The 27,128-nt window shown below is 49.7% G+C and overlaps 8 protein-coding genes across 8 annotated transcripts; 2 read left to right on the top strand and 6 right to left on the bottom strand.

Moving 5' to 3' along the window:
• Positions 1-532: 532 nt before the first annotated feature.
• On the bottom strand, positions 533-958 carry FSUBG_6295 (uncharacterized protein; the record flags this gene model as incomplete). Its single annotated transcript, XM_036684478.1, has 1 exon — positions 533-958. The coding sequence occupies one exon, from the start codon at positions 956-958 to the stop codon at positions 533-535; it is 426 nt and encodes a 141-aa protein (XP_036538167.1).
• A 721-nt stretch (positions 959-1,679) lies between these two features.
• Positions 1,680-3,429, bottom strand: FSUBG_6296 (uncharacterized protein; the record flags this gene model as incomplete). Its single annotated transcript, XM_036684479.1, has 4 exons — positions 1,680-2,352; positions 2,403-2,853; positions 2,898-3,275; positions 3,339-3,429. 4 exons carry the CDS (start codon positions 3,427-3,429, stop codon positions 1,680-1,682), a joined length of 1,593 nt encoding a protein of 530 aa, XP_036538168.1.
• Positions 3,430-4,270: 841 nt separating this feature from the next.
• FSUBG_6297 (retinol dehydrogenase 11) lies at positions 4,271-5,340 on the top strand (the record flags this gene model as incomplete). Its single annotated transcript, XM_036684480.1, has 2 exons — positions 4,271-5,175; positions 5,226-5,340. 2 exons carry the CDS (start codon positions 4,271-4,273, stop codon positions 5,338-5,340), a joined length of 1,020 nt encoding a protein of 339 aa, XP_036538169.1.
• Positions 5,341-7,772: 2,432 nt separating this feature from the next.
• On the top strand, positions 7,773-10,554 carry FSUBG_6298 (sexual differentiation process isp4; the record flags this gene model as incomplete). The annotated part of the gene is made up of 3 exons (XM_036684481.1): positions 7,773-7,892; positions 7,994-10,300; positions 10,351-10,554. The coding sequence occupies 3 exons, from the start codon at positions 7,773-7,775 to the stop codon at positions 10,552-10,554; spliced, it is 2,631 nt and encodes an 876-aa protein (XP_036538170.1).
• A 466-nt stretch (positions 10,555-11,020) lies between these two features.
• On the bottom strand, positions 11,021-18,495 carry FSUBG_6299 (non-ribosomal peptide synthetase; the record flags this gene model as incomplete). The annotated part of the gene is made up of 2 exons (XM_036684482.1): positions 11,021-15,931; positions 15,979-18,495. 2 exons carry the CDS (start codon positions 18,493-18,495, stop codon positions 11,021-11,023), a joined length of 7,428 nt encoding a protein of 2,475 aa, XP_036538171.1.
• A 1,378-nt stretch (positions 18,496-19,873) lies between these two features.
• Positions 19,874-20,371, bottom strand: FSUBG_6300 (extragenic suppressor of kinetochore 1; the record flags this gene model as incomplete). Its single annotated transcript, XM_036684485.1, has 1 exon — positions 19,874-20,371. One exon carries the CDS (start codon positions 20,369-20,371, stop codon positions 19,874-19,876), a length of 498 nt encoding a protein of 165 aa, XP_036538172.1.
• A 587-nt stretch (positions 20,372-20,958) lies between these two features.
• Positions 20,959-24,110, bottom strand: FSUBG_6301 (Sit4p-associated protein; the record flags this gene model as incomplete). Its single annotated transcript, XM_036684486.1, has 3 exons — positions 20,959-21,888; positions 21,934-23,391; positions 23,445-24,110. 3 exons carry the CDS (start codon positions 24,108-24,110, stop codon positions 20,959-20,961), a joined length of 3,054 nt encoding a protein of 1,017 aa, XP_036538173.1.
• Positions 24,111-25,809: 1,699 nt separating this feature from the next.
• On the bottom strand, positions 25,810-27,090 carry FSUBG_6302 (subtilisin-like serine protease; the record flags this gene model as incomplete). Its single annotated transcript, XM_036684487.1, has 3 exons — positions 25,810-26,361; positions 26,406-26,756; positions 26,803-27,090. 3 exons carry the CDS (start codon positions 27,088-27,090, stop codon positions 25,810-25,812), a joined length of 1,191 nt encoding a protein of 396 aa, XP_036538174.1.
• Positions 27,091-27,128: the final 38 nt, after the last annotated feature.

Below are 27,128 nucleotides of genomic sequence, written 5' to 3' on the forward strand. Positions count from 1 at the left end.
GATCCAAGTTCCGAGCCTTCCATTATGGCAGAACTATTGCAAGTTCACGTCTATTTCTTTCCTATCTATGGTGTTTTACTGACTGACTGTGTCAGTGATGAGGACGCACTGTCGCGTTGCCGATTATGAGGCTGGTGATACCATCAAGCATACAGCAAGCTGGTCAAGTTGAAGGGCAGAATATTGCAAACATGTGCCAGAAACTCTCTCTTGAATTGGTGATCATTACTTGGCTACTCAGATACGAGGCCTGGGTGAATATGGATAAGTTACCTCTTGAGCCTGTCGTGTCATACCAGAGTTGGACTGCTCCTCCTGAGGCAGGTCAAAGGCGATCACAAGAGATGAAGTGTAAAATTTGACCCAGTACAAGCGTGTATTTATGCAATCTGAATACCCAACCATCTATGTTACCCAATCCCGAACAATATGAAAGACTCAAATGCAGTAACTCAAGCAATAACCGTCCCATCTAGATCCATGACTTCTGCAAATTCCTCGTTCTCCTCCTATTTGGTGAAACAAAGCCTTGCTAGTAGTCGAAGAGCTCAAAGAGCTCCTTGCCACGGTGCTGCAAAACCCAAGACCCAAGAACCCCCACCAAAACAAGCAAGACACAGAACAGCAAGGTCTGGTTGTGGCGCCGCTGAGCTCTCTTCAAGTCCTCCGTCCGCAGACGACGGATAGCATCCATTTCATAAAAAAGGCCAGTAACCTCATGATCGAGCTCACGGGTGGCCTTATAGAGGGAAGCCTCGAGTTGGGAAGTGGTACCCTTTGCCGGGGCTAAGGCTGTGTCCAGCTGCCACTGCTGGACGTTGCGCGGGACGAGAATGCCGACGGCGTCCGTGATACCGCGGGAGGCGAAACGGATACGATTTTTTGTGTTGTAGAGGGTCTCCGAAGGGGAGATAGGGGCAGTCTCGTAAGATGAAGAGGTGGGAGAGTAGTCGGACATAGTGACGATGATGATATAGCCACTTGATTGAGTTCGTGGTAAGGGACTATGACTTGATTTGTGTCCCGAAGAGGAAGTTGTGTGAGTTGTCTGTGAGTGTGTGTTGTTTTGCTCGAGTTGGCTGAAGAAGACAAGAGGGTTGAGTGAAGAAGCTGAGTTGAGAATCATAGATTGGTACTTATACTTCTCAGAATCACTTCAATTACAATATCAACTTGATGGCATACCGCGGTCGAATTACGCTTGTCTCAGTGCTGGAAGGAATTCCTTCGTTTGTTTGTTCGTAGTTATTCACCGTTATCTGAAAGCCTGGCTTTGAACGTACAGCTGGGCTCAACAGCAAGAAAGAAAGCATTAGACACTCATTTGAGGTATGATACAGCATGATCGTGACAAGTCATCGCGGGTAGCTGCGTATGTAGCAGCTAGGGTAGCGAACGTGGAAGTTGCCGTAGCTCTATGCCTCTAGCCAGAGAACAAAGAACAGTGGCGCAGAAGAGTTGAAGATTCAATATCAGACGACCTATAGTGACTCAAGTTTCTTCGGTGAATCTACCGGAAGTGACAGCTCAGCCCATCATCATTTACTTCGCAGAGAGCATGTCGTCAAATTTGCGTTACAGCATGGAATTAGCCATAGCTTCAGTTCTTGTAGGCCCTCTGAGGCTAAAAGAGAGACGTAAGCATGTATAGTTGACACTTGCCCCGCTGTACTCCCACTTTATATATATGCTTGCATCGCCTCAAAGGCCTTTCGGCCAGGGACATCGTGAATGACATCAATCCACATAACCTCCTTCACACGCTCCCTCACCTCCTCCCAGCTCTGCCGTCCAGCCAGACTATTTATCGACTGCACGAGCCAATCTTCACTGCTGTCAAATACAATGATAGACCCCACCACAAGAAGCCAAAGCTTGATATTGGCGGTAGCCTCACCCTGCACAGGTGTTGCCTGAATGGCATCGCGGAACTGTCGACTGAACGAATCAGACTTTAGCTTCGTGCCCTGCATTTGCAAGAAGATGGTTGACTCATAAGCAAGTAGTCCAATCCGCAGGGCTTCTTGTATCGGCGCTGGATCCTGCGAAAAGTCAAGCTGTAAAAGTCGATACTGGATCGACAGCATGATCTCCTGGAACGCTTCGGGTTTGAGCTTCTTGGCGCTCGGGGAGTATCTGTTCGCCAGGGCGGAAAAGTCTCGAAGATCTTTGAAAGTGTTTTGTAATCTCCAGTCCCAGATGCAGTAGACGATCATGAAGTTTAGAGATGGTTCTTGGATCTCGAAGGAGCAGGCTACTGTTCCAAAGGCTTCGAGGAGAGGTTCCCATGCTGGTTTGCCGTCGTAGATCTCGGGTTTGCAGCCGTTTTTTATGGACCATCCGAGGTCGACACTGTTATGATGTTAGTAGGAGTGAATACTGGATTTTGGGGCAGAACTCACCGGCAGAGCTTGATCTGTAGTTGCCGATTATGTGTATACCCTTGTAAACCACCCCTCATCTTTACAATCCGCCGAAGACCATTCGAGTGAGCTTCAAAAGCCTGTGCATCCTCCATTGCGTCAGCCATCATAGCCAACGATATGATGGTCGCTGTAGTTGCATCCTCGACTTGTTTGGCAGGATCCATCAGCCTTTCCTGTAACAGTTTGATGGTGTGCCGAAGGCGATTCCGCGTGGCGGCTGAGAACTCTCCGCCCCATCCAGTATCATACTTTCCACGTCCCAGTAATGACTGCATGTTGATAAGGTCTTGAAAGGCGCTGACCATGAAACAGATACAGTGCAGGTAGGCCGGATCTTCTAGCAGCCAGCGAAACCAGCATACCTTCTCGCCGTCAGGATCGAAACACCATTCTGCGGGATACATGGTCTCCTTGATGGTAGTAAGAACTACAACATTAGCTTCATCACGGACCATAGGGCGGGAACCTTACATCTATAAATATAGTACCTCGAATCTTTATCAAGGGGCGTAGCAAAAGTAAACAGATCCAAATCAGGCGGGGGCTTGACTAGTTGCACCATGAGAGAAGGGGACTCAACCCAAGCTCTATCTTGGCGAGCATGTGTATGGCCAACAGTCCACATGGCATCTGTGCAGCGACTGATCGCCAGGGGTGCAGGACGATTTAGCTCCTCTACATCATCGTCATTGGCTCCGATGAGAGCATCGACTCTAACGTCCAGTATTGGATGTCTTGGAGGTGACTTTTTTGTATTCTTGCCGCGCATTACATGGCTGCGGATGAACTTGCGAGATTCAGGCGCTGGTTTGCCCACTGGGCCTGAAGAGACGAACTCGAACTTTTTGGCTGTACTTGGTCAGCACTATCAAACGAAGCACATCATTCGTTTGTAATCCGGGGATATCTCACGACCCTGTTGGCGAGGCTTTCGAGCTCGTGGCTTGGCCCGTAGTGGGAGTGTTTCTGGGACGGGGACTGGTTGTAAGAAGGGCTCTAGCATGATGACTCGGATATAAGGCAGAGGTATCCTCTTTCAACTCGATGACTGTACGACACTACGATCCGGTGAACGAAGTTGGAGTGATGAGTAAAGAGTTGAGTTGAGACGAGATGAGACTGTTAACTCTTTACGGAGAGAAATCGAGCTCCCAGAGAGGACCTGTCAGCATCATCTTACCAAGACACGATTGTTTTCCTATTTCGGTTAGAGCACAGGGCTTAGTGTTGGGCTGGCGATTGAGCTTAAGGCCGATCGTTGGTGACAGGATCTGACATAATAACATAGTCATATTTGCCGCAAAGTTTGCCTCTTCGCTGCCCTTCGTATTTAGTCTACCAATCGCTCTAAATGTTCGTCCGAGATGCATCTGCCCCGCTTCCTTCATCGTACTCAAGCCAAACGATGTCGGGCATTGAGAGCCTGTCCGAACGTCGAATAGGAAGTAGACAAGTTCAACGAGGCCCGCAAATGCAATTCTTCTCTCGATCTTTCCAGAAATAAACTCTTGGCATGCAATCTATTGCTTTCCTAAAGCGGTTTCCAATCTGTCTTTGCCGTAGAGATGTTGTCGTCAACGGTGGCTTGCGATACCACTCGAGACATCATAGAGTTGAGAACTGTTTCCCTTTCTCGGTTTATTCGCGAATATGTGCTTTATCTCCATGATTTTTAATGTAGTTGTAAAAGACATAAAAGAGATAGATGTCCACGTCTTTATAGCATATTAAGAACATCACACACACACAAACATCAGCTCTTACAATAACAAGACTACAATACCAATCAACCATTACCACTCTAATCAGATCCCCCATAATAATTCACATTCGACATCTACGCAATGGCTCCCAAGTCTCTTGAACTCACCCCAGATGACTACCGCTTCTTCCGCTCCCAAACCACCAAGCCCGTCCCCATCCCCAAGCACATCTCCCTTTCCGACAGCACCATCATCATCACCGGTGCAAACACCGGCCTTGGCTATGGTGCCGCAGAGCAATTCCTCGCCATGAACCTCAAGCGTCTCATCATTGCCGTCCGAAGTATCTCCAAAGGTGAAGCCGCTGCAGCAACCCTCCGCGCCAAATATCCCAACGCCGAAATCCTCGTCTGGGATGTCGACATGAACACATACAAGAGCGTTCAAGACTTTGCGAAAAAGTGCGAGACGCTTGACCACATTGATCTTGTCATTCTCAACGCTGGTATACAAATGACAAAGTTCGAACTTAGTCCTGAGGGCCATGAGGTTTCTTTCCAGGTCAACTACCTCTCTACCGTTCTTCTCGCCACGCTGCTTCTTCCTACACTCAAGCAAAAGGCTCCAGCAGGCCAACCAGGACATCTCACAATCGTCAACTCTGGCACCGCTCTGATGGCCGATTTCCCCAATGGCAAAGACGAGAACGTCATGGAATTCTTCGACAAGGAGGCCTTCTTCACGGGTGGCGTGAATCCCCTTCCTACATATTCCAGAACCAAGGCCCTTGCACACTTCTGGATCGTTAAGCTGGCTGAGCGCGTCAAAGCCGAGGATGTGATTGTCAGCCTCGTTGATCCAGGTATGGTCGGCGGAACTAGCTTGCAACGGGGTCAGGGAAACATCGTCATTCAATACATCTTTGCTTTCGTCAACTGGGTCATTGCTCGGAGCATCAAGAACGGAGCTAGTACGTTTGTGCAAGCTGGTGTTGTCATGGGCAAGGAGACTCATGGGTCTTATATCATGGATTGGAGGATTCACCAGTAAGTTAACCTATTCAATTCACATGCCGTCAGTCACTAACGATGGGTAGTTATACCAAGTTCTTGTACACGCAAGAGGGGAAGGCCTTTGCGGACAAGGTCTGGTATGAGACGAACAAGCTACTGTCATTTGTCAACGTCGACGGTATCTTGAACTCGCTTTGAGGGATGGAGTGATGCATCTTTTGAAGGAGTTCTAAGGGTTTTGATCACTTTGTTGGGTATGAGCGGAACTGGGCATATGGGAATATAGACTGACTAATAGACTAATAATTAATATCCTTATGTTGTTTTCACCTTTGCTAAAGACCCAAGATTATTGTCAAACAACATCTCAAATCATGAGTACTGCAAACAATACGATGGAAACACACTCTGCTAGTCTGTTCGGTAAGTATTTAACTCAGCGTATACAGAACACTCCATCCAAATAAGAGTTCTCTGACATCACATATCAATACATTGATACAAGCTTATTATTAGTCTTCTGACTCTTTGTGTAATTGATGGTGTCAAGCGATGCGTACGAGTGGTTGAGTGATGTGAAGTCGGGCAAAGCTACCCACCCTATACCACATGAGTCAGCTCATCAATGCTGATCAGTCGACACACTAAAAGATCTACAACCAGGTCTTGGGTGACTACCGCCAAGAGTACTGTCATGTCAGTCGGTATGGCCATGCCTTGGTGTGCCGTTGTTGTGCAGTATTAGAGTATGTACCATCCCTCCCATGGGCGTACATACATACATACGATGCAGCTCGCACCTCACATTGAATCCTACCCCACAACAATCAATCCCGACAATTGTGAACGAGCAAACAAACAAACAAGCAAGCAAGCAAGCAAGCAAGCAATTGAATTGAAGAGTCGTGCCGAGACCCGTGTTCTTTTGAAGTTGTTGATGATCCGTGTGAAGAGACCAATGAGGAGCAAGGGGCATGTTTCGTTGATGTTACAAGTGGAAAGGAAACTGTAGATTTCGCTTGGGGTGGCTTGATGCCGGGTAATCGGCGTGAGAAGTGGACAATCACTGTGAGAGCTGGCACTGGAACTGGAGAAAGTGAGAGGAGAGGACAGACAGCGCCGAGACGAAACAGGCCGGTAGCCGTGCCGTCAGTTCCGAGGCAGTACGTACGTACCCGAGACGTCTTGAACCACGACGCAACAACAACGCAAGCTTGAGGGATTGTATATAGATGAAGACGGGATATCATCAATTGAATATCTGAATCTCTGAGATAATAGAATACCAGAGATTGATCCTCTTCAGTCATCGTCGACGGAGTGGCCGTGTAGTTTGTTGGTGGTGGTGGTGGCTTGTTCCACTTTGACGATAGCGCCAAGACATGGAGAAGGGAACCAACCAGGAGCCAAGGGGTAGTGACTGATTCCTCCCGCCTCATTCGCAGCCATAGCCAAGTCTGTCTTGTCTTGTCTTGTCTTGTCTTTGGAGATCAAGGAATAGAACAGACAGAGTGGTCAGTCAGTAGAGCCAAGACGAAAATATAGTGAGTATCTATGGTAGAGAGACCAAACCAGAGACATCGCCCTGCCTGAGGTGCTCAGTGCTTGATGAATGAGGTACCTGCCAATATCTCTCAGAGTGATACCCGGCAAGTATCTTCTGCCGTCTTTGCCGTTGGGTTGCTTGCTTTTGGACTACGGCTCCCTAGTTCCGAGCCCGAGCCTTTTTTTGGGGGTTCTTTGCAAGCCCAAGCCCCCCGGCTCGTCTCTCTCCTGACCAATCAGATACCATCTACTCTCTCCCAATTCTCCACCGAAAATCCTGACCTGCCCTGTCTTGCGTCCGTCTCTCCAGGTCCCGCCACAGACCAGCCCGTCCGTCCAACTCCCCTAACGCTCCCCGTGTCTTCTCACTGTAACTAACTCTCTTTCACTTCAGGGCCCTTGCTTCTGGTCCAATTGCTTTGCGAATCTCGTCCATCCCGTCATTTCCATTTCGCTCTCACTCTCCCTCACGCACGCACGCTTGACTTGGCTCTTTGCCGGACTCCGATCTTCTCCTCCTCTTCTTCGTCACCTCTTTCGTATCCTTCACGGGCCTCTCTTCTCCCCATCCTGGGCTCGGCTTCGCTTTTATTTCCCCTGGACTTCCTTTCTCGCGATACCTGCCAGCTGAGAGTTATCTACCGACGGCAGCGCCACGCGTACCTTGTTCCACTCGTCTAGACTCGGCTCGACTCTCGATTCGACCACCCACGCAACGTGCCTACGCTAGAATACCTGCTTTTTACCACTCACTTCAACCCGTGGTAAAACGTATTCAATACCGGCTCCCCCCGTTCTCGTTCATCCGCGAGCCTTGTTCCATCGCGCCATCTCGTCACTCTTTCGTTCTTGTCAACCGCTACAATCGCCTCAATAGCACCACCACGACCACTTCGAGTTCCTGAACACGATTTGAATTCACGCATCAACGTTTGTCGCTTGGCCATCATCATCGCCTTAGTCAATTCTTCCATTCGCGCAATCGACCAAAGACGCATAAAGAGCGACCCCAGGTCGAGGGACTTTGGTACGGCTATTAAGATTGGTGGAATTTAAGATCCATTGCCGAAAGGAGGCCTTTGGCCATGGCCGACAACGAAAAGAGGGTTTCCACAGGAGTGGCTCAAGAGATCCCTCTTGACCCATTGCCTCCGGCTCAGCACCAGCACAATGTCGCCAGCGATTCATCATCCGAGTTTGACGAGGTGAGTCAAGTCACATTGCCTTGCTTTGCTTTGCGCTACTTGCTTGATTTGGGTATGCACCTACTGCGGATCAATTAGACTGACACATAGGACCTCAACAGTCTTTCTCCTACGATCAGGATGACATGCCCGACTTCCAAACAACCGAGCAGGACCTTCACGTCACCGAAGATGACCTGCTCGAGGCTCGCGAACTGGCCTCAAAGTACACACTTGAAGATGTGCGCCACATAATGGCTCGCGTTTATCGCATCCACGAGAAAGATCCCAACTTCCCACTCGTAGTTATCCAGAAGATCAAGGCCTTCCTTGAGAACGATGAACTCTTTACAAATCCCGAGAAGCACGAGAGTCTGGTGCAGGAGATGAAACTCGAGGCTGCTCTCATCACAAATAACAGCCCTTACGCCGAAGTTCGTGCCGTCGTCGAGAACAAGGATGATACTTCCATCCCTTCATCAACCATTCGAAGTTGGACAATTGGTCTCGTCTTTTCAATGCTTCTTGCTTTCACCAACCAGCTTTTCGATATTCGCCAACCTGCCATTCGCATCATGGCCAATGTCGCTCAGCTGCTCTCATACCCAATTGGCAAAGGTTTTGAAAGGTGGCTTCCTGACTACGGCATCACCCTCTTCGGTGTGCGCCATTCTCTCAACCCAGGTCCCTTTTCCAAGAAGGAGCATATGCTCATCACCATCATGGCCAACGTCGCGTATAACACTCCCTATACCAACCTGATCATCTGGGTCCAGTATCTGCCCCAGTACTTCAACCAGCCATATGCCTCCCACTTCGCCTACCAGATCTTGATCGCGCTGAGCACCAACTTTATCGGCTATGGAATGGCTGGTGTCTGTCGTCGCTTCCTCGTTTATCCATCTTACTGCGTTTGGCCTGCGTCTTTGGTTACTATTGCGCTCAACTCGGCTTTCCATACCGACAACAACTCCCCGGTGCAGGGTCCCTTTGGCAAGATCTGGCGAGTGTCTCGTATCAAGTTCTTTTATGTCATGTTTGGCGCTATGTTTGTCTGGTTCTGGTTCCCCAACTACATCTGGACCTCGCTCTCCAACTTCAGCTGGATGTCTTGGATTGATCCCTATAACCGTGACCTCAACACCATCACCGGTTTCAACAATGGTCTTGGCATCAACCCATTTCCAACCTGGGATTGGAACGTTCTCCTCTGGGACTCTGCTGACCCGCTTATGGTTCCTTTCTTCAGCACTTTCAACCGATTTGTTGGCGCCTTCATCTCCATGTGGGTGGTTCTCGGCCTCTGGTACTCCAACATTTACAACACTGGATATCTTCCCATCAACACCAACCGTGTCTACGACCGATGGGGCGAGCTGTACAACGTCACTCGAGCTATCAACGACCGAGGACTCTTCGATGCCGATAAATACGCCAACTACTCTCCTCCTTTCTTGGGCGCTGGAAACGTTACCATCTACATCTTCTTCTTCGGTATCTACACTTCGACCCTTACCTATGCTCTTCTGTTCCATCGACGCGAAATTGTTACTGGCTTCAAGGGTCTTTTCAACAGCTTCAGGAGGAAGTCAAAGCGAGCCGAGGAGGTTCACGATCTCGACGTTCACACTCGTCTCATGAAGGCCTACCGTGAAGTCCCTGAGTGGTGGTACATGGTTTGCCTTGTTTGCGCTATTGCATTTGGTATTTCTGGTATTGCTGGCTGGGACACCCACACTTCGCCTGGTGTCATTTTCTACGGTCTTGCACTTTGTCTTGTCTTTGTCATCCCCGTCGGTATCATCAAGGCCATGACTGGTATCGAGGTCACTCTGACAGTTCTCGCCGAGTTTATTGGAGGTTCTTTCGTTGAAGGCAATGCCCTGGCCATGAACTACTTCAAGTCTTTCGGCTACGTCACCTGCGCCCACGCTGTCATGTTCTCCAACGATCTCAAGCTCGCTCACTACGTCAAGATCCCTCCTCGACACACCTTCTTCGCTCAGATCATCGCTACTTTCATCAGCACCTTTGTCTGCGTTGGTGTTCTCAACTTTCAGATGACCCAGATCGAGGGAGTCTGCACCGAGGATGCCCGATGGAAGATGACTTGCCCCAGTGTCAACACCTTCTTCACTGCTTCAGTTCTCTGGGGCACTGTTGGACCCAGCAAGATCTTTGGAAAGAACGGTCTCTACACTGAGGTCTTGATCGGTTTCCCTCTGGGTGTTGTGGTTGTACTGGCTGTTTGGGCTATCAACAAGAGGTTCCCCAATTGGACCTGGACAAGACAGATTCACCCTGTGGCTATCATGTATGGAGGCATCGTTTGGGCACCTTACAACATGTCGTATGTCTGGCCCTCGGTACCCATCGCGTACTTTTCCTGGATTTATCTCAAGTCGCGCTACCTCGGCTTGTGGTCTAAAGTAAGTTCTCCTCTCATCAGAGACTCCCAAACCAATACTAACAGTCGCAGTACAACTTCGTGCTCTCTGCAGCCTGGTCCTGCGGTATCGCCATTGCAGGCATCATCATCTTCTTCTCCCTCCAGCTTGAAGGCACCGAGTTCAACTGGTGGGGCAACACAGTTGGCTACGTGGGATGCGAGGACGACGCCTGTCCCCTCCAACCTCTCGAGGGCACAGATTACTTCGGTCCTCGGGAGGGTGAATTCCACTAGCTGCCTTGACTGGAGGCATCACGATATGATGATTTGGCGCAATGTATATGGGATTTGAGCGTGCGTTTATTTGTATTGGGACATTTTTGAATTACCTGGAAGATTTATATACCCCGGTTGCATTGACATAGAGATTGTTTGTCTGTTGAGACAGATATTGTATAAAAAAACCAAGAGGTTGTAGTCGAGGACAATTTGTTTACAAGTTTTGGTGTTTGGCGTATGGTATAGTGATGCCGGGGACTAGCATGGTGTTAGTTGAATCAGTTCTTCAAAGTCTGCAGTTTGGACTCATTTACTCGTACAGCCATGGTTGTTTACAAGCGAGCTGAAGTTGATTCAATGGGTATCCTTCACTATTGTCTACATATTACCAAAACTAAGAAATAAGACATCATCATCATTATCCATGAGCCTCAACAGGCATAGCACCACATAAGAAATCACAACGAGTGAGTACTCAGTATCATCTCGGTGATCTGTTTCCAAATGGCGATCGCCCTCTCATGGGCAGTTCAAACATACTGCCCCATGTCGACACCCTCCGCCCTGGACTCACTGGGCTGACAGGACTCATCAGACTTCCCTCTTCAACTGTTCTCCACGATGATCCTCCGCTACTTCGCCTATCGCCGATGACAGGGCCACCGTCGAGTTCGTACATTGGCCCACTTGGACTAACGGGTGTATCTGAAGACCCAATCTCGGGAATTACAATCATCGGGATGGGGGAGAGGACTTGAACGGGTACTTCCGGCACCGTCTCTGGGATAACAGGAACAGGCTCATCGTCTGAATGCGCCGTTGAGGGACGCTTGTTCTTGATCCAGCTGCTTTTCAGACTTAGCATGCTATTTCTGTTCTTGAGATTTCGTAGTCCGTTGCGAAGTGCTGTTGTCGTTGAGCGCTCAGGACCGGATTTGGACTTTGGGCGGAGTAAAGACCCAGAGTCTGACTTGGGAGGGAGAAGACGTGTTACGAGCTCGAGTTGGGCGTGCATGCTTGGATGGGCCAAAACGTCTTCTAGTGTGATGCTAACGGGGAGGACGTTGTTGAGCTCGGCTGTGAGGGTGTGTGCGGGAAGAATGCAGCCAGAAATAGTGTAGAATGGTGTCGTGGGGATTTTATCCTTTGGGATGCTTGTGGAAGAGGGTTTTATGACTTTGTCCCAGGCCTTGACGATAGAGACCTGAAGATCCTTGCGTTGAGACGCATCGAGCGATTCAACTGGTGGACCTTGAGGGGGTTGCTTCGCAGGCAAAGGGATCTGCCTTTGTGATCTCGAAATCTCATCTGATGAGTGAATCATGGGCTGATGGATCGTCTCAGGATGCGTGATAGTCTCCCAAGCCGCAACGAGCAAACTCAAGCAATTCTGAACAAAAGCGGTGGTGAGTCGTTCCTCAGAGTACTTGATCTCCAGAACAAGACGATCATTCGCCTCGGTACTCGATCTTACAAAAAGATCTGGAAAGTCCCTCGTCCACGCTTCTACCATCTTGTACGTAAACGTCGCACCGTCGATATTCATCGTCGACGATCCATCGTGCGGCCCAGGAATGTGGTGCTCTACAACGCTGCTGAAGCGTGTGCAGGCGCGCCAGTTTGTGCATTTGTTGACGAGTTCTTGAAACCCGAATGTTTCAAAGCGAGAGTGGGATTGGCGCTGGAGTTGGATGCAGTTCATGAGATCGAGGGGTGTGCTGTGACTAGACGGGAATTGAACTCGTACTGGGAGGATGTTTGTCATGGGACCGACGATATCAGGGGCTGCAGTGTGTATTACTTCGCCGAAGAGAACATCGTGGGAGGATGAGAGTGTAGAGAGGACGATGGCCCATGATGCTTTGAGCGCTGCGTCGGGAGTCATGCCGTAGGAGGATAGATGGCCTAGAGACGTTGTATGTTTTACCGTTCGAATCTCAGATAAAGACGCTGGAGCGACGGGGCGTGTGTGAGCGATGATCTTTGTCATCTTTGCATTCTCAAGTTGAACATTCCAGTATTCTAGACCTTGAGCACGCGTTACTTGTGAAGCGCGTGTGTAGTCAAGATATGAAGATCTCGGTACATCAGTCGTATCGTCTCCTTCATAGAGAGAAGTAAGTTCGTGAACGAGTAAGTGGGCTGCTATATCGTCGATCTGAGATGTACTCAGACGAATAACCAAGCATCCTTGCTGTTCTGCATTTAAGAATGCAAAGTTGGTGACAGGGGTTGTTGGGTCAAAAGGCAAAGATTGATGCTCCTTGATGAGATTCTGCGTGACTTCTTCAAGAGAGCCTGTACTGCAAGAAATCGTTGAGAACGGGGGCTTGAAAGAAGCGCAGTGGACTTGATAAACAGTGTGCAAGTGAGTGATGAACGCTACGTTGAGAATAGCGTGCATGTCGCTCAGGCCTTTGCACGCAGTTTCTAGACGCGCTGTATCGATGGGGCCGTTGAAACGAAGGGCAAGACAGATTATATCAGCTCTGTTTGGAAACATTCCCAGTTCAAGAGCACGAACTTGCTGGGAGGATGCTTCAGCAAAGTCGAGGACATCAGGTGAAGAAACTCCAAGCTGCGGCGCGATGACTTCCCTGACGAATTTGGTATCAATCTTCCTCGCGACTTGTTTTCGAGCCGAGGGTCTCTTTGTTGAAGACTCAGCAGAGCGACATATCTCGGTCAGTGTACGTTCGCCCAAGAGATCAGATAGTGAAATGTAAACACCGCTTTTGCGAGCTGTGATGACGAGATGAGCAGCGAGGTACTTGTTCCCGCCGACTGATGAGAAGGTACTTGAGCCTTTGACAGCAGAAACAGAGATACCAAGGGTGTTTGCCCACATCTCCCGCATTGCTTCTTCAGGGCCTGTGAGGGGAAGGGGTTTCTGCGAGAGAGTTACACGTTGGATTTCGCCTGGGTTAGGAACGTGCGACATTAGGAGAACATCATGTGTTGAGAGATTAGCGACGCTGCGCTGGAGTTTTCGTCGGTTGACTTTCAGAGACGTTGACATTGGAAACGCTCTGACAGGAATAAACACTGCAGGGATAGAGTGCCGTGGAAGACGGGGTGTGTTGGACGTTGGGTTCTCGAGGGATGCTTCAAACGTCTTCTTGGCAATGTACATCCGCTCCCGAGTCTCGGGGGTGAGGGTGTGAAGATTCTCATTCGGCTGCATAGCGTGACCAAGTTGAAGAAACGCAGCTAGTAAAGGGCCTGTGTCGCGCATGGTGATTGAGTCAACGACCACATCAATGCCCTGGCCTAGACAACGACGCATGAGTTGTTCAACTTGCGCGACGTCGACCATCAGGCCGCCGACTCTAACTTCATCGCGAACGCTGGAAATGAACTGGATGTTTCCATCGTCGAGATAGCGTACACGATGTCCTGTCTTGAGATACCGAGGCCTCTGTCGATCACCGTCTAAATCTGGTGCAACGAGAGGCCTGTCCAATGCAAAGCGATGAGGCGTGACGAGAGGACTGTCGATGGCCAATTCACCAATCGCACCGACAGGCATGAGTTTCTTGTGATTATCAGGATTAAGAACCCAAAATCGACCGGTGACCGGTGGTGTAATGACGTCCAAACTGTTGTCCCTTTCAACTTCGGTTACTGAAATACCGAGGGGACAAATATCCGGTGCGCCGTACGCAAGAAGAATATCATGATCTTCCAGCCACGGCATGTACGTATCAGGATCAAGTTTTCTCGTCCGAAAGCACAGCGTTCGTAGGCTCGGCACCGAATCTGGATGGATGCTCCTCGCGATCAGACTCGTCATGTACGACCACGTAACATCCATTCGAGCCATGGCACTAGCGATGTCGTTACTTCGTTCTTGCGGTGAAGGAATACAGACACAACCACCGTGAACCAACGTTCCAAGAATTTCCACCAGGGAGATGTCGACGTTGAAGGCTGAGAGCTGAAGAACACGACTTTCGCTGTTGAGCTTTAGCGCTGGCCCTTGGGCGAAGAAGGCTGAGAGCAACGACGAATGCGTGAAGAAAATACTCCGCGATTTCTTGGGCGTGACAAACACACACGCTGCATGGTCAGGACTTGCCTCTTGTCCCATCGTCGAAAGATACGGCGTAAGCATTGCAAAGAAGGTATCGTTAACAATGACAAGATTGATCGCCAACGAGCTCAAGTCCTTCCACGCAGTCTCAGTCGCCAGAACGATGTGTGGATTGAGGTAATCAATAGTCGACTTGACCGTACTAGCATCCTGTGAATCCAACGCCGCGAAACTAGCACCGGCCGAAAGAACAGCGAGGATGATGACAGGTGCCCAATGATTCTTCTCTAGAACGACGGGAACTATCGTTCCAGGCCCGACACCGAGATTGACGAGATATGTTTTCAGTCGTGAGACGAGCGTTGAGAGTTGCGCGTATGTTATGTCGCCGTCCCAGGAACAAACAGCTTCTGCGTCTGGACGAAGAAGACTATGCTGAAGAATAATATCATGAAGACAGGATGAGATCTTTTGAGATTGGGTGGTCCAGTCTTGAACGACGAGTTGGGCGTAGTCCCTATCTGTAAGAAGATCTGTCTCCACGATGAGTTTCTGGGGTGTCGTGAGGATTTGAGTGAGCGCGGAGTGAAAACTATTCATAACACTCTGAATGTGAGAAGTTGAAAGATGTCGAGATGCAAAGTTGACGTGTAACCGATCGTTGATAAACATAAGCGTAAGCGACACATCACAATCCGTCTTGCGCCCAGACGTCAAAAGCGATGTAATCAACTCATCGCCAGCAACAAGGTTATTCTCCTCATGAAAGTAAAGACAAGTGTTAAACAACCTCTTATCCTTGAGCCCCAACGCATGCTGGACCTCAGACATGGTGAGATTATCATGCTTCCTCGCATTAGCATACCCTTCACCCACAACAGCAAGACACTGTCCCAGCGAAGCAGGAGGCGGCATCTCGACATAGCACGGCAAAATGGTCGCAAAACTACCGACCATTTCTTCAATCCCACAGAGGAGCTGCTCATCACGTGCGGAGAACTGATACCCAAAGGTAACAGCGTCCATGCCTACAAAGGCACGAAGGACGAGAGCCCAGGCAAGTTGGAAGACAGCTTGGGCGTGGACTTGGTTCTGTTGGCAGAACATGCGCATCTGCATGGTCGGGATGTCGAGATCAAAGGGGGTGGTGTGCAAGATATCCTTTGTGTTTGCTGAGAGCGGTGGGAAGATGCATGGTCTTGCGTAGGAGAGGCTCGTTTTCCATACTTCGAGACTGTAGGCTGTGTCGATGGAGGCTATTTGGTGGAGATATGTGTTGTGAAGCGATGAGTTGTCCTGTGGATCTTGACCCGAGTATACACGGCTCAGTTCTGTTATCAAGAGATGAAGACTCGGTAACTATCACGGTTAACACCTTACTTGACAGTATGTGAATGGGGACTTACATCGCAGAGTGCCTGGCTAGCATCGAGCCTCACAACCATCCCCTCAGGGTTATAACACACCGAGAGTCTATGTCTCGGCTCTCCAAACCCCATATTCAACCCTGGCAACGTCCCAATCGCTTCTCTCGGGTCCATCGTCTCAATGAATAAAATATTCGGTGAAATCTTTTTCAGCACAACTTGATCAAACAAGCCCTCTCTCGAAATAGCATCGATAAAGATACTCCGCAGAGCAGGTGTGTTAGCAACGATGACCTCCCAAGCCTCACATAACCTCGTGACATCGATAATGTGACTCAAGCCTGTGAGTTCATAAGAGACGTGGACGTAAAAAGATTCGCTGATTTGCGATTGTGCGATGAGGAGTTCTTGCTGGGCTGGTGTGATGGGCTGTATCGTCTCAATGTCTTTGATGTTGATCCTTCGATCTGATGTGAGTCGCTCAAGAGCTTGGTACGACGATTGGATTAAAGGAATGTCGGAGAGTGTGAGTTGTGGTTCGTGGGATTCGAGTTTTGTGATGGCTTCGAGGAGTTGATACTCAAAGACTTGAATCCACGTCTGGATCTTATCCTGGAATTTGCAGGTTTTGTTGTACACCACGTCGATCTGACCTCCAGAGTTATCCATCATCGCTGAGACTTCAAACAAAGCGATTCTTCCGACGTCGGATCCGGTGGTGGATTTAAAATGAGATTGGCCAGGTATAGCGATAGGTTCTAACAATCCATTCTTTCGTTGAAGTTGTTTCGCGGTGTCGATTGTGTTGAAGATGATTTCGAGGGGGATGTTCATCGCAGCGCCTTGCGATGATGAAAACTCAGAATTGAAGAACGGCACCCCTGATCTTGGAATACTCCTCCTCGTATCCTTGATCAAAGTAATAACCCCGATCAAATCCGTATCTGGATTAACAGACACGCCCATGGGACACAGTGAAGCGAACCATCCAACCGTTTCCAAGATGTTGAAATCCCCCTCTGAAGCATCCCGTCCATTTTCCTGCTTCCACAACGTCGGTAGCACTCTATCAGGAAAGACCTGGCAGAACGAGAGGAGTAATGCAGCGAGTATCACATCTGCCGAATCCGTTCTCAACACCTGCGCTGACGATTGCTCTAGAGAATACGCCTGCTCCGCGGTGATTTGAAACGACACGCGGTCTGAGATTCCGTATGTATTCTCTTGGTGATCCAGATCCCAATACTCCAGATCCGCAGAGAAGACATCAAAAGGAAGTGTCTGCTCAAATAACCTCTGCTCCATCTCATGGCCCTGATGTTCGATCCACCGCTCAAACGACACACTGCCTTCCGACAAAAGCGTGCCTTTTTGGAGCAACTCTTCCAGATCGCTGAGAATGATCCTCCAGGAAAGTGAATCGAGGATGAGTTGGTGCGCCACGAGGTATAGCATCTGCTTGTCCTGGTTGTGAATGTACATTGCCGCAAAAACGGGACCATCGAATGGATCAATCGCTTCTTCAGTTTCGTTGATGAGTGTGAGCATCTCGTCCTCCCCGACATCAACGTGATGCGAAAGAGTGTAAGAATTCGTGCCGTTGGGAGTAACACACTGCATCCACTCATCGCCCTTGACGAATCGTGCTCTGAGCATGTCATGCCGAGCGACGATGGCTTCAATCGCAGCGTCCACATCAACGGGCTCCGCACCGCCTTTCACCCTAACCATCAAACCCTTCGTCCACCGACTCTCATCCCCAACAGCAGCCAGATAAACCCGCTGCATCGCACTCATCGGAAACACCTCCAGATCCTCACTCCCCACCCTGCTACTCACCTCCCTCGTCACCACCCGCCGTCGCGTAGGAATCTGAAGCTTCATGACTTCCTTGTAGGTAATCTCGTCCATGTTCTGCACCCATGTTTGCGCGCCACGTCTGTCGCCCAAGTCAAAGTCAAAGTCGGCGGGAATCCATATCTGGGGCTGCTGCACGGCCATGCGAAGTGAAGAAATCTCGTCCCTGACAAAGTCGATAGGTAGAGGTTTAGAGGTCGTAGAGCCGATCTTAATAAGAGCAACGAGTTGGCCGTCGAATGGGCCTGCTCTGGGCCAGACCATGCACACGCTGCTGACGCTGGGAAATGACTCCAGTAAGCTCTCCAAATTAGGGTCCACTGCTGCTGAGCTTCCCCCTGCAGCCCTACCACTAACGTTAACGTTAACCCCCCCAACACTTCCGCTGGACGACGAGGAATAAGAGTCTACCGAGTCAGACCTGGCGTTGGATTTCGGGGTGCATCTTGTCTGAAGCTCGGCTAGTGTTTGACACGCCATTATGTCGTCGCTTTTGATATCAAAACCTTTGCTTTGACATGTTTGACGGACGAGTTCTGCTGCTTCTTCATCGCCGCCTAGTTCGGTGAATGAATCAAAGAGAAGAATGTCTTCGCGCGATATTGACAGTGTTGAGGCTATCGCTTCTATGAGTTGGTCTGGTGAGTCGTGGGACAAGTCGGTCATGAGCCTTGGTAGGCTTGGTCTTTGGGGAGACATTGTATTGAACTGATGATGTTATCAAAAGATCCGAGTCACTAATTGAAGATGCGATCCTCGAGTTATTCTACCATTTTCTCTTCTCTTGTTTTATGCGTAGTCTTCTATGACATGCCCTCCATCCTCAAACCATCCCAAATCCTGAATCCTGTCTCCAACTCATAGCCCCCAAAATATCCTTTGTACAAGCTACTCCAGACCCAACGAGTCCAAGCACAAGGCTCAAGTACCCGTGACTCTAGGCCGCAGCGAATTGAGACCGTGATCAATACTCCATAACCACGCCATGACGTGCCGCAATGCGCGTCTGCTCCTATTTACTTGGCTCTGACAACCACCGAGATTGAGAGCCCGCATAAAGTGGTAAAGTCAGAGAACTGAATTAAGTTGTTTCAAGCTGACAGAATTAAAATACTGATGTTCTTTGATCTTCACGACGATGTTACTCTTCATCAATTAACACGACTGATACCCTCGGACCTCAACTCCAAACTCACTCTGTTAGAGTTCGTCATAGCACATTCGTATTGAAGGATTAACCCCCAACTCTATTATCGCAACTGTTCCTGTTCCCCTTTTACTCTCTATCATCCTTTGGCCCCCCTCGCAGCTGCAAGTCTCAAGTTACATTCAGACCTGATACCCCCAAGTTAACCGACACCTGGCCTTATACCTATTATTATCAGATCCTTACTCCTTACCTTGGCGAAAAGCGACAAAAAAAGAGAACTTTGGTCCAGATCTGCAGGGCGAACTTACCGAGATTAAACACTCAACATTAAGCTTTTCCCTAAGACATCCTATCCCTTTCATCCCGTCTTCTCTCCCGTTCTGAACTTAAAACAAACTAACAAACCCTCGTCCCATGCGTAAGTTTGAAGAACAAAATAATTGTTGAATACGGAGTATGATTTCCCTTTTAAACAAGGACTTCCCGTGTTTCCGAGACGGGAGTCCTCGGCTACAAGCGAGATAAGGCTATAAGCGAGATGAGCTGGGGCCGTTTTAGTCCTCACGCTCCAAGACACGGACCCCGTCATGTCTAAGCGCCTGAGAGCTGTGATTCAGGGGTTCCAATCCTCCCAATTCCAACGTTTCGTGTATTATTAGTCTTTCTGGGGGCTGATACGAGAGACTACGATAACACTGAGCACTGAGAGATAGATGGTCACATTCCTGAAAACCCAACCCTCTCTCTACAGAGAAACAGCACACTAGATAGAGCATCTCAGCAATCCACAACACCCCAAGCACTGCTTACACCCATCAACGCACACTACGCATTGAAACAACTGCCTTGATGCAATTCTACATACACATAACTCATAGCAATTCCTATATTCATATCGTACACCATTAATCCCCCCATCTCAGGTATCTAAACCACAACCTCATCATCATCAGGATCCTCAATACTCGTTCGTCTCTTGGCCTCCTTAACTTCCACAGCCTTGACTTCATCATCCTTCCCCTCCTCAGCAGCCTGTCTACTCCCCTCCTTTTCCTTCTCCGCCTTTGACAGTCCAAATGGCCATAGTCCACTCAACCCCCTCGTTGAAGCCGAACCCTCCTTTGCAGGATTCACAGGTTGAGGTCTTATAACGTTCTGAGCATCGTCTTCTGGCATAGCAAAATCTCCAAACTCATCGTCATCATCGTCATCACGCTCGTCGTCTGATTCATTCCCATCTGGCTTGCCTCCACGATCCCTCACCACATCTCTCCACCATGCACCCTTCTCATCACCTTGCGTCTGATCATCATCATCAAAGTCTTCTTCTGTATCGGCAAACGGATCTGTAGGGTTTTCGTCATCGTCATCATCGTCGTTACTTAAATTTCCAGATGATTGTGCTTGGTTGTTCTTCTGATGCATCGCCAGTCGAGCCGCCAGTTGGAGTCGCGCCCTAGAGGGGGGGATGTTCAGCGGCGGGGGAGGTGGAGGTGGTGGGGGAATCGATGGAGGCTCCATTGATCCCGAGTTCAAGGGGTCCGTGTAAGCTCGGAACTAGAAATGTCTCGTTAGTACGAGGCGCTCATGGGTGAAATGATCAGTTGACACTAGGAGATGTGATAGATGAGTTGAGATGAGTCGGAGGGAAAGGCGTCCTGAAAACACTGGCATCGAAGCTTGATCCTCCTTTCCATTTCGTTCCTTCGTAGCAGCGTGTACTCCTAACTCTTGTCTCCGTTACCAATCATTATTCTATACAGATCCCAAACTAGGTCAATCCAGACCTTACATGATAATCCCCCGAGCCATCCACCCGCCCCTTCTATCCCACAACGCCTGGTATAAATGTCTCAAAACCTCGGTGTCGTCAGCAGCTTCATGAGCTCTTCAACCTCGACGTCCTCGAAGGTCTCAAGGTCGTCAAGTCGCAGCATCTCAGGGCGTCGCCTGTCTCGCCTCTCTCGTCTGGTACGTGGACGATCGAGTGTTCCCCAGTAAGGTACGTCCTCCTAAGGGCTGCCTTCTGGTTTTGAGACATCCTCAACCTGCTCAGCGTGCTGTTGCTCTTCATCTTGGGATGAGCGCTGATGGTGTGCTACAGTTTCGTCCAAGTCCATAGGAGACCCCCTTGTGACGTCCTCCGGATAATCCAAGTCAGGAAATTGTGATGCAAAAGTCTCAGGAGACCGCATAATCACATCCTCCAGTGTTTCTGCGATGCCAGGGTATCCAGGGATGCCGTGATCCGAACCATCGTCTTCAGCTTCAGCGGAAACACCACTCACCTCGGAATTGACATCCTCCTCGTTTTCGTCCCCATCTTCATCCTCCTCATCGCTACTGCTGCCAAAGCCGGACATTAATGTGGCCCCACTGATAGTGAAAGGACCGATGCCATTTCCGCTGTCCTGGCTGAGCTCTATTCCTCCGTTAAGGCCAGCTTCCGCAAGTGCACTGGAACCACCACCGCCAGAGCCTCCGCTCAAGCCAGAAAGGCCGACGCCGCCAAGCCCACTGCCACCCATTGACCGGTTACCCATAGCTACCTCTGGTCGTACACCACCAAGGATGGCATTGTCTCGCTCGCGTGTCTCGGCGAGTGATCCCTCAACGTAACTTATCCATTCCTGGCTCATGACTCGGTCAAGGACAGTCTCCGAGAGGAGCTCCGGAGGGTGGCGCTCGGTGAACTTGACAACCTCCTCAGCAATGAGGGTAAGGTGACCCATGTATCCCATGCGGGTCTTCGTCTTGGCCTGAGACTCGTCGCTGGCCTTTTGGCCGTTGATGATGGCACTTGTGACATCGGCAGCTTCGAACAGTGAAACGGCCAATGTGGGGTTGTAGCTGCGGTCCATGGGACCGTTGAAAACTTGCTGAACGATATCGTACACAACATTATGCAGGAAGTTGTTCCAGGGGTATGCAAAGAAGAAGTTCTGGCCATGTTAGATAGCAATCAGTAGAGGGCATGGTTGACTTACAAGAATGGTTGGAACAACACGGTGTTCAACGAATTGAAGCTTTAGGAAATCTCCAACAACGGGCTCCTCCGTAGCCTGACCCGTAGCCTGCTCCTCCTTAGGCTTATCCTCCTTGACCTCCTCGGTCTTTGTTTCCGTGGCAGAGGTCTCAGCTGTCGCAGCTTGAGCATCACCAGCTACCTTTTCGGCCGCTTGTGGTGGGCGATCGGCTCCAGATTCCGGTGGAGGAGGAGCAGAGAAAAGAGGTGCAGGCATGTCGTCTGGCTGGGGAGAGATACCTCTAGGCTGTTCCTCAACCTTGATGGAGACATCCGTAGACTCAGCCTTGGACTCTGGCTCGGATGGTGCAGGAGTCAGGATAGCTGAAGAGTCAGAGGTATCCTCCTTTGAAACATCCTCTGCCACCGTCTTGGGCTTGGGCTCTTCGGTCTTTTCGGTTTTCTCGCTGCTAGACTCCTTAGCTTCGGGCTTCTCAGTTGAATCAGCCTTAGCAGGCTCTGTAGATGCGTGTTCAGCGGTCTTAATCTTTGTGGGCGATAAGGGCGCAACCATCAAATCCGGCTCATCGAATCGTGTCTCATCATCCTTGGCACCCGTCTGAGGAGGGCTGAGCGGCTCATCTACAAAGTCATCCTCATCCTTGCTGAGAGATGTTGTAGAAGCACCAGGAATGTCGTCTTCAGCCTTGACAAACTCATGAGAAGTATCCTCACTCATCTCCTTGCTGGGCTCAACCTCCTCGAAACCATCGTCGTCAGCGTTAGTGACCTCGAGACGTCTCTTCTCTTCAGGTGCAGCGCTTCGCATGGTCAAGTCGTCAGTGGAGTGATCCTCCTCCTTGACCGGCGCCAACTTGCCCTCAGTACGAAGACGTTGTCGCTCGATATCACGCTGAGCTGTCAGCTCCTCGGAACCCGGCTCATTCAACAAGCCCATGTTACTGCAGTGCAACAACTCGGCCATGAGCTCGCATGTCTTAAATCGATCAAAGCCAAGGGGCTCGAGCTTGACGCCAAAGGTCGAGTCAATCTTCTCCTTCTTGGAGGGAACATCCATAATCAGATTCATGAACTTGGGGACATTCTCGGCGAACATGCGAAGAAGGGTGCCCAGGTAGATGGGATCGCGGCTGGAAGGCGCAGCGCTTGCCTCTGTGCCCATATCGGGATCATAATCGGAGTTGTTCTTTCGAATTACTTCAATAATGATACCAACACCAACAGTCAGAGGGTTGCCGCCGCCAAGCATGTAACCAATAAGCTGCTCGATGCATGGCTTGGAAACAAGCTGACGGGTGAGCTCGTTAGGGCCGATGCACTGTTGCTCATTCTGCGAGGCATTGGCAGAGATGGTGATGATGGCCTTGATGAAGTCACCTGCGGCGGTTTGCACAACCCAGTTGTTCTCGGGGCTGAGGCATGAGAGGAGGCTCGGGATGATGTCCTTGGAGTACAACCACTGAAGCCATGATGTTAGCACAGATGCATTAGATTAGTCGGGAGATTTCGCACCTCGACCACACCCTGGCCACCCTCGTTACGATCGAGGGCGATGATTTTGAGCAGTAGGTCCATGACCATAGGACACTCTACATGCTTGAGTAAATTAGGGACAGCATCGGGAAGAGTCGTCAATAATTCCATCATATCCTCGGTCTTCTTCTCAAACAGAGACTCATTGACTTTTGTGAAGTAGCTCGCCTGGAGGGGATCGAGCGGGGCAGGGCGGGACAAGAAGTTCCAAAAATCGCGAATCAATTGTCTGTTCTCAGCCAAAGCCTCGTAGATGGACCAAGTATCGGAGCTAAGAATCTCGCAAGCTACGAAAGCGTAGCGATTGCGCTTCTTCTCCTGCTCCTCTTCATCGTCGCCCGGGTCGGTCGCGCGGGATGATGCGCGCGGTCGCGAGAGAGAGAGAAAGCGGTTCTTAGCCTTGGCCTCTTGGTCGGTGGACTCGTCGGGAGACTCGACGGTCTCGAGCTTTGGAGCGACTACATATTCGAGCAGATTATCGAGAACCTTGTCGCTTCGGAGGTATTCGATGAGCTTTGAGTTGTGCTGCTTGAGCTCCTGGATCAAGTCTGTCTCTTCGAGTAGCTCCTCGAGGGTAAAGTCTGGCTTATCGAGGATTGTGTCGATGGTGGAGATGTTGGCGTAACCGCCGAATCTCCAAAACATGGTGAAGGGTCGATGTTCGCTATCGCTGTCGCTGTCGCGGGACCAGCGTTTGGCGGAGGGGAAAGGTTGAAGATTGGATTGTGGAGGAGTCGAAATGGATCATGTAATCAGGTTTAATCGAATCGAGTTGAGTCAGGCAGACGTAGGCGGGTCAGGTCGGTGGGCGGAGAGTGAGTTTCAGCAGTCGTTGCGCACTCACTTGCCTCACCTCAGCAGGTAAACTTTGTAGCGGTACAGCTGAATAACAGGTAAGGAGTAGAATATGGTAGTCAGGAGTCAGACTGTAACATTCCCAGAATGCCTAATCAATCAATAATCTGCCTTGGTTGTGGTAGGTAGAGAACCTGGAAGCAAAGCAATAGCAAGATGACGACTGTCGCGTCGCATCAACTCGTTGCCAAGAATATGGTAAAACACAGGCAAATGGTGGCCTGGAAAATAGAAAAATAAAAAAAAGCAAAAGCCTCTGAGGTAGCCTCCGAAGAATATTTCAAACAGACAGTTCGTGTGTCAGTTGCAGTGATGTCAGGCTCTCACGATAGAGGAGCTGGGAGTGGTTGATTGAGGAAGCACGGGCACGGGCACAATCACAAGCGGGCAAACAGTAGGTGGCCAACCGCTGAGCACAGAAGGGCCTCCAGTGGTTTAGCGAGCGGCAGCGGCAGCGGCAAGGAGCGCCAACGATAATCAGCACAGCACAGCACACCACGAGCCAGGCCAGGACTAGAGGCTAAGCTGAAAATTCATACCGAGATAAGACTAGGTTCCCACGCACGCGACACTCAGCACATGGGAATTAATTCCATACATAATGTTTGTGGCGGCTGCAGCGGTTGAATTGATGAAGCTGATGGTGGGTGACATCTGGGCTTGCAGAAGCTTTTTTTTTTCTCACGATCGCATTGATGTACGATACTCTATCTGAGCCAGTAATTACTTATCCGATTATATTATTGTCTTGTGTTTATTGTTTGTTATTTCTGCCAATGCCATGTCCATACGATGTATGCATGCGTCTGGCTTATGTGGAGAAGCAGGCCTCGAATCAAAACAGGAAAAGGGGGCAACGCCGCGAACAGAAGCAGAAGGATCTGAATGTAATTTACGCTGCATGACGACAGCAGCTAATCTCACAGTTCAACGCATTCAGTGGGTTGTACAACGTGGTCAGACTGTTACACAGGTTCATCAACCATTTTCTCTCCTGGACAGTGGGTGACATTACTGGCGAGCTATAAGATCCCCCCCCGGAGCCGGCTATCTCATCACGGACCTCCTCTTTTCCTCTTTCATCATCCCAACCCTGCCCTGCCACGTTTTATGTGCTCGCACCATTGACATCGATACCTTCACTTGATTCTTCGTGGCTTGATAATCCAGCCAATTAATAGGCTCGGAATCGAGGCACAGCTTAAACACTAACGTCAAGTAAAGCATGAAACAGTGAATCACATGGCTTTTTAGTTTTCTGGTGATAGTTACCATCGGCTGTTTGCTTACCCTGTATCTCTCCCTGAAAATTGTATCATGAGGACGATGAATGAATGATACAGTGACGCATCGCATAAATATTGTTAGAAAAGCATGTCTAAAGCATAGAGTTTTTAAACGAATGTATCTAAGAGATGAACGAGTGTCCCATAATACCCCAATCGTTTATGTCTATCGCCATCTCAAACACCAAACACACATCCCTGATCTAGCTCGGAGGAACTCCATTGTAGGCCAACAAATTTGGACTTCCACTACCAACATTCTGGACAACACCACTCGTCGCCAACTCCTTCAATCTTCTCGCCACGCTCTCAGGTGTCGTCAAGCCTTCCTTGGCTCTCAAATATAGCGACAGGCCAGCAACATGAGGACATGCCATACTGGTACCGCTGATGGTATTGGTAGCACTGTTGGCCGTATTCCAAGCACTCTTAATGTTCACGCCCGGCGCGAACAAATCAACGAGCTCGCCGTAATTGGAGAAGCTGGCTCGGTTATTGTTAATGTCAATTGCTCCCACAGTCGTGGCGTTGGGGGCCGAGGCTGGCGAGTAGTTGTATGCGTCGGCGCCGTCGTTTCCTGCTGCGACCACGGTATGGATTCCGGCGCTGTAGGCAGCTTGGACGGCGGCGTTGAAGGCGTCTGAGCGACCGCCGCCGAGGGACATGGATATGACAGCCTGTTCCTTGCGGCCTGGAGTATTGGTGATGTTGGTCACGGCCCAGTTGTACCCCGCAAGCACGATATCACTCCGAGACTGTAGCTGTCAGCAGGACTAAGATATGGGAGTGAAAAACTTACACTGCCTGAGTGGAACACCTTGACTGCAATCAAGTTCGCTCTCTTGGCCACGCCGTACTCTTTACCAGCAATAGTACCAGCACAATGTGTCCCGTGACCGTTAGCATCGACAAAGTCAACACCAGGATAAGCATTATAACCCAATTCCGCCCGGCCCTGGAACTCGTCATGTGCGATATTGATACCAGTATCAACAACATACGCATACGTTCCAGCTCCAGCTGATGAATCATAAATGTAATCGTTGAAATGAGGAGTGCGATGCGAGATAGAGCCAAGACCCCAGGTCGATTTCTGCTGAGTGACAGTCTCGTAAAGATTGATCTTGCGAACAGGCTCAACAGCAAGGACCTAGAACATCAGTATCAAGAATCAGAAGCAGAAAGGGGGGACTTACATCTTTGCTCTTCTCAATCGCCTTGATAGTCTGCTTATCAAAGTCTCCAGAGTACCCTTTATAGGTTGTCTCGTTCCAGACCAGTTTGACGCCATCGTCAGCACGACGGAAAACACTTCCGTTATGGATACCGTCAACCCAATCGATGTGCTGTTCGACTTGTTTCTCGTCAAGTTTCTGTTTCAAAGTGACGATGTATGCGCCTTCGATAATATCATCATCGTCAGTGACGGTTGGAGCAGCGATGATCGCAGGCAGAAGAGCGAGGAGGAGCTTCAGATAATGCATCTTGAACGAAAGAGTGCGATGAGGATGATGATTACAGA

The sequence above is a fragment of the Fusarium subglutinans genome (assembly GCF_013396075.1).
Source record: "Fusarium subglutinans strain NRRL 66333 chromosome Unknown NRRL66333_c0000065, whole genome shotgun sequence".
NCBI lineage: Eukaryota > Fungi > Ascomycota > Sordariomycetes > Hypocreales > Nectriaceae > Fusarium > Fusarium subglutinans.